The 6,996-nt window shown below is 43.6% G+C and overlaps 1 protein-coding gene across 1 annotated transcript in view; it reads left to right on the plus strand.

The window, feature by feature from the left end:
* Nucleotides 1–4,093: 4,093 nt before the first annotated feature.
* CUNH2orf73 (chromosome unknown C2orf73 homolog) overlaps nucleotides 4,094–6,996 on the plus strand; it is a 33,926-nt gene continuing 31,023 nt past the window's right edge. Inside the window, exon 1 of the mRNA XM_031339224.1 lies at nucleotides 4,094–4,222. Within this exon, the coding sequence (XP_031195084.1) occupies nucleotides 4,200–4,222 (23 nt within the window). The 5' untranslated portion in view covers nucleotides 4,094–4,199. The remainder of the gene's footprint in view (nucleotides 4,223–6,996) is intronic.

Consider the following 6,996-nt stretch of genomic DNA (forward strand, 5'->3'; position numbering starts at 1 on the left):
AAAAAAAAAAAAAAAAAATAGAATCCAGACTGACAGTCGTTTGGGTCATGTGTTTGAGACCCTCTCCTCTATCACAAGCACACTGCTGGAGAAAAGGAAGTGTGTCTCCTTCAGTTGCAGTTTTAATAGAAGGATGTGATATAGCATCATTGAATATGTTTAGCCCTTTGTTGTGGTGTAAAGATTATCAACACTTTTCTGTATCTCTAAAATTGTGGATGAGCAGTTTCCACCTTCCTGTGGTCTCACACTGCTGGTAAATAGATGGATTTGGATGATCTGTTGTTGAAAAGTATCTCCTATCCTCAATGAGACATCTGTCATTTAGGCTATGGTCATTGATTTCCAGCAGATTGATTTGCATCTAAAAAAGATTGTAAGGATGGCAATCTGGCTACTTCTGCATTTATAACAGAGAATCTACAGCACATAGAACTTGATGTTTCTCCCCAAATCGTTATAAGGAAAAACCACTAATAGCAGTTCAGTGCTTTTTCAGTATAAAAAGTCAATAATTATCAAATTCATAATATGCAATGCCCTATAGAGAACAAACCAAGAGTAACTGGAATATTTTATTATTAACAACACTAAATGCAGTACCCGTAACTGTCAATTATTTATATAATACTGATTTGTTTGGGGGGTTTTTGTTTGTTTGTTTGTTCTTTTTGTTTTTTCAAGACAGGATTTCTCTGTAGCCCTGGCTGTCCTGGCATTCACTCTGTAGACCAGGCTAGCCTCGAACTCAGAAATTTGCCTGCCTCTGCCTCCCAAGTGCTGGGATTAAAGGCATGTGCTACCGCTGCCTGGCTATAATACTGTTTTTGTTGTCAAAGTTTTCCTATTTGAAAGTGTGGAGACTGGCAGATCCTGGGAGCCTTCTGGTCAGCCAACACCCAAATCAATGAGTTTCTTCTTGCTCAGTGAAAGACCCTGTGTCAAGGTAAGAAAGCAGGAGGGCATGGTAGAAGAATATACATGATGTGCTTCTCTGGTCCCTTCATGAATGTAAGATGGCACCCACCCACTCGCCTACAATTTGTTCTGGTTTATATTGCATAGTGAACACACTCCCCTGGGCCTCTCCACCCTCCTTTTCCTCATCTCCACACTGTTGGTCTCTAGACTATTTTATTTCGACTTTTTTAATTTTATATATATATGTGTACATTCACACACACACACACACACACACACACACACACACACACACACACATATATATATATATATATATATATATAGTTTTTATTGGAGACTAGCTTATAGTAAGTGGTTCACTTAGCATATCTCCACTTGCATCCATTTTTCTTTCAAACAATATAACCTCATTCTTTTTTAAGATTTTTCTTTTTTTTAAGATTTATTTTATTTATTTTATGGGTATGAGTACACTGTAGCTGTACAGATGGCCATGGGCCATCATGTGTGTGGCTGCTGGGAACTGAACTCAGGACCTCTGCCAGCCTCACTTGCTCTGCTCACTCCAGTGTAATTCACTGTAGCTGTCTTCAGACGCACCAGAAGAGGGCGTCAGACCTCATTATGGGTGGTTGTGAGCCACCATGTGGTTGCTGGGATCCAAACTCAGGACCTTCAGAAGAGCAGTCTGTGCTCTTACCCGCTGAGTCATCTTGCCAGCCCTTTTTCTTTTCTTTCTTTTTTTTTTTAAGTATTATTTATCTTATGTATATGAGTACACTGCAGTTGTCCTCAGACACACCAGAAGAGGGTATCAGATCCCTTCACAGATGGTTGTGAGCCACCATGTGGTTGTTGGGAATTGAACTCAGGACCTCTGGAAGAGCAGCCAGTGCTCTTAACCTCTGACCCATCTCTCCAGCCCCAACCTCATTCTTCTTTCTGACTGAAAAGTTTCATTGGCATGTGGCATGTAGGTCACATGGTTCAATAAAGCAGTACTAGCTAATGATGAGGCATCTACCAAGCATCAGACACTGTTGTTAGTACACCGTATCTATTAAACCATCTATACTTGACAGTAACTCTGGATCTCTTAGTTAGGGTCTTATTGCTACAACAAAACGCCATAACCATAAATCAAGTTGGTGGGGAAAGGGTTTATTTGGTTTACACTTCCATATCACTGTTTATCACCAAAGGAAGTCAGGATAGAAACTCAAGCAGGGCAGTAACCTGGAAGCAGGAACTGACGCAGAGGCCATGAAGGGTGCTACTCACTGGCTTGTTTCACATGGCTTACTCAATCTTCTTTCTTACAAAACCCAGGACCACCAGCCGAGGAATGGCACCGCCCACAATGGACTGGGCCCTCACCCACTGATCACTAGTTGAGAAAATGCCTTACATCTGGATCTCATGGAAGCATTTCCTCAGCTAAAGCTCTGTCTTAGTCAGGGTTTCTATTCCTGCACAAACATCATGACCATGAAGCAAGTTGGGGAGGAAAGGGTTTATTTGGCTTACTTCCACATTGCTGTTTATCACAAAGGAAGTCAGGACTGGAACTCAAGCAGGTCAGGAAGCAGGAGCTGATGCAGAGGCCATGGAGTGATGTTCCTTACTGGCTTGCCTCTCCTGGCTTGCTCAGCCTGCTCTCTTATAGAACCCAAGACTTCCAGCCCAGGAATGGCACCACCCACAAGGGGCCCTACCCCCTTGATCACTAATTGAGAAAATGCCCCACAGCTGGATCTCATGGAGGCACTTCCCCAACTAAGCTCCCTTCTCTGTGATAACTCCAGCCTGTGTCAAGTTGACACACAAAACCAGCCACTACAGGCTCCTTCCTGTCTGATGGCTCTAACTTGTGGCAAGTTGACCACAAAGCCAGCCAGTTCACTAGGTGCTTTCAGATTTTGTGAATGAAGAATTTCAGGTTCTAAGATACTAAATGTCTCCCTTATCTAACCTTATAGATGGTTTAATAGATCCAGTGTACTAAGAGCAGTGTCTGATGCCTCATCATTAGCTAGTACAAGCTAGCAAGAGGTGAATCCACAAGGCAACCATCCATTGTTCCCAGGGACTATGTGCATAATCAGTTTGATGGTTAGGATAAAACTAGGTTTCTCCCTATGGACAGTGGGTCTAATGAGTATTTGGCTCAACCAACATGCATGCTGTCCGCCCCCTCCCCCTTCCTAGCTTTCCGATTCTCCAAGCCATTTCCCTCATATTTGGTTACCCTTAACTCCCTATCCAGAGACACATACAGTCCACATTCAAGTATGTAGGTTGCTGAATGTCAAATTTATCCATAATCTTTTCTCCCAGACAGGACTTTAGGACCTGAGTACAAAGGTCAGCCTCCACTACCCCACAGTTGTCCCAAGCGAATATAAATTTGCAAACTGACTGTGGCTTCCCATGCTTATGCACATTCCTCATATGCGACAGAGCTCAGTTCAACAGAAACATCTCTAATCCCATTTCCTTTCCTATACAGAAAAACGGTTTAGTTATCACACGTGCCAAGGGCGTTTGGCTCTGGCAGTGGAAACTGGGCAGCCATGTAAAATGGAGTAAAAATTTCCAGGCTCAAGGTGAAAGATGATCGTCTAGGTCTTTTCCCTGGAGCTTGGGCTTTTGGAAAAGTGCAGCCATGCAAACTGGGAGTCTGCCTAAACCTGTAGTCTCCAGAATACACCCTGAATCCTCGCTCAGACAGGGCAGATGCGCAAACCACAGGGAGCCTCATTTGCAGAGGAGGGTTCCTTTGTTCTATTTTAAAGCTTGTCACCTGTCTGGCGACAGAGATTCTGTCAAAAAGTGACAACCAAGCTTTCCCTTGAGAATTGGGACTTGCACAGCGCTGAAGAGCTCGCAGAAAACAGGTTTCCACAGGCAGGGGCGAAAGCCTGGAAGCCTCCCTTGCTCTCTCCTGAAACCCAACCAGGCTGACTCCCCGCTAGGATTAGGGCTCTACAAGTTCAAACTCATTGTCCAACCTAAGGCTTTAGTTTAAAAACACGGGACTCAGGGCTCTTTCCTTCGGGATTGAGGCCAGCCACGCCCCGCTGCGAAAGTCCAACAGAACACCCTTACTGCGCCTGCGCAGAGTCCCCAGTCGCTTGAGGCTTTTTCCTGAGGTCTCGGTCGCTTAGCAACACTGGAGTCACAGTGGCAGCGCTCTGGAGCCCCTTTCCTAGCAAGGGGAGGTCCGTGTTCTCTCTTGACACTCCTAGCTGCCACGTGCCAGGCTGGAGGGGGCCATGGAGGGAGAGGAGAAGCAGCCGTAAGTGCCACGGTTCAGCTTTCTGTTTCCCCTTCTGAAAACCGTGTCCCTTTCTTGCAAAAAGGTTAGGGGAGTGACTCAGCACGTAAGATCCACATAGTTCATCCAATAGGTTTCCTCCCCTGCTTTTCAGGGTTTGAGTGATTACAGTTTGTTTGTTTGTTTTTGTTTTTGTTTTTTTGGTTTGTTTGTTTGTTTGTAGTGTAGCGTTTACTGAGCATATACTATGTGCCAGGGACTTGACACGCATCGCCTGACTTAAGATTCTTGAAGCCATATTGAAATAATCACTCCTCATACTCCATATTTAACGCATCGTCAAATTCTGTCGGCTCCAGTGTTGAAATTATCCATACTCTCCACCGTTCATGACTTCCTCTATTGTCCTCCCCCAGTCTCAAGTACCAGCTTTTCATGGATACAGCCATCACTTTGCTTCCCTAGTTTCTCTGCAGCTTTCTCAACATGGCCTTTTTAAAAGGGGGAAAAATGTTTTCCACAGGGTACATACAGGAAAGCCGAGGCTCCTCTAAGAGTGGCTCCTATGCAAGCTACTTCCTCGTCCTGCCGCACCTGCTGCATCCCCCTGGCATCACTCTGGCACCTGCAGACAGCCACATGCAATCATCTGTAGGGATCCTCAGAGTGACCCCCCAGACATGTTTCAGCATCACCTAAGACCATGTAGAAACAAAAACTCTCAGGATCTCCCCACACGAAACACTGAATCAGAAACTGTAGGACACCAACAATCCATGGTTTGACAAGGCCCAGGTGGTTATAACCACCTTTGGTGAACTATGGAGCAGAGACAGGACAGCTACGAGGAGTGATGTGGTACGAGGGACACCTGCTTTCAAAATGGTATTCTTGTTGTCAGAGCAGTGGCTCTTACTGTAGGCCAGCTAGAGAACTGGTTGAAACAAGTTCCAAGGAACAAGCCTCAGAGATTACTACTTGACAGGTTAAATTATACCTTTAGATTTGTTTGACCGATAATCTTGGAGACCATGCTTCATGTCTAAAGACAGACACATTTCTGATAAGAGTTTTGACAATTCCAGTTGGCTCTGCTGGGATGTTCCTCCCTCAAATATCCTTAGTTTGTCCTCAGCCCTCCCTTGCTCTTTTCAATTACCACCTTCACAATACCCTGCCCCAAATGCAGCTTCTCCTCCCACATAGCTGCATGCCTCTTCCTCCCTGGATATTGTCCTTACCATGTGACACCACCTAATAGACTGTGTATGCCCCATTTCATTTCTTCCCTGCCTTCCCTAGAATGTAAGTTCCGTGAAGACAGTTTTCATCTGTTTCCCTGTTGTATCCTCAGAGCCTCATGCAGCACCTGGCATATAGAGACTGCTGAATGAATTAGCCAGCATTACTCTTTCTCTCACATCAATCACAATAGCTATTGTTCTTTCATATAAATCAAGGAATATAACCTTAGTTATTAAGTGGCAGATTTGGGGTTCTAATCCAAAACCTGACTACTTTCTGTTTTGTTGCTATTGTTTGCATTACTGGTATAGAACCTAAGGTCTCAGACACATTAGTGTTTTATCTGTATAAGGTGTTTCATTGTACAAAGATGTTTCTACAGAATCAGGCATTTCACATTTGTTATCTATAGCCATCCACACTGTGAAATAAAGAACCAAGAAAATGCATAAACGTGTAAGCCAACGTCCACAGTCCTTTCCTTCAAGCATCTGATACAGATGTGCTGGTGTTCAACCAAGAAAAACAGAGGGAGAAAGCAGAGACCAAGAAGTTCACAGCCAGAAATTGACCAGAAAGTTACAGCTTTTAAGTAAATACACAGATCTGAGAATGTAATAAAAACATCTTAGAAATTGTTTACACTTTTCCAGTAATCAGTTTTTCTAAATCCTTTACAAAGCGGCATTTTTTTTGTTGTTGTTACAAATCAAGAGAATAAGATCACAAAGAATCTGAGAAATGTTTTTATGTGGAGTGGAGCAAGGGTTAAGGGTGTACAGCTAAAGCAAAGGCAGAGTGGAAAAATAAGTCTAGTACATTCACCTGAAGTATATAAAGAGTCTAACACGAAGCATTTACCTAAGCTGAACAGAACACTCTAGCCTGGGTGCCAGGCACACAGTGATCAATGAACTAATAGTCTCCACTGCATGGAACTTATATTGATCCATAAGGGCATTTCTGGTGCTTACTAAAGACAAAGAGCTAGATGCATGCAATTTGAGTTATAGTAAGAGCCTCAAGAGAATGTACAAACCTAGAGCATCATGGGGAGTGGAAACTAGAAAGTGTCTGGGAAATGATTTTTCAATTGATATAAGGGAGCTGGGAAAGACCAGTGGGGCTAGAGAAGGAAGAGCAGGAGCAGGTGCCCTGAGGAGAAGAGAACTGAAAACAGGAAAGAAGCTTGAATGAGACTGAACAGATTAGCTGGCTCAGTGCACACTCAATATAATCAGGAGACTAGGTTTTACTGTAAGTGTAATGGAAAGCTATTTGAGATTTTTAACTGAGAAATGATGGGCTGGCTTCATTTTGAAGTAAAGTAATGGGTATATGTGGATATACCCAGTTGTCAGTATAAATCTAGAATCTTTGGGGTTTTTTGGGTTTTTTTTGTTTTTGTTTTTTGTTGTTGTTGTTGTTGTTGTTGTTTTTGTTTGTTTGTTTGTTTGAGACAGGGTTTCTCTGTATAGCCCCGGCTGTCCTGGAACTCACTCTGTAGGCCAGGCTGGCCTCGAACTCAGAAATCCGCCTGCCTCTGCCTC

Source organism: Mastomys coucha, unplaced genomic scaffold, assembly GCF_008632895.1.
Source record: "Mastomys coucha isolate ucsf_1 unplaced genomic scaffold, UCSF_Mcou_1 pScaffold22, whole genome shotgun sequence".
NCBI classification, from domain to species: domain Eukaryota; kingdom Metazoa; phylum Chordata; class Mammalia; order Rodentia; family Muridae; genus Mastomys; species Mastomys coucha.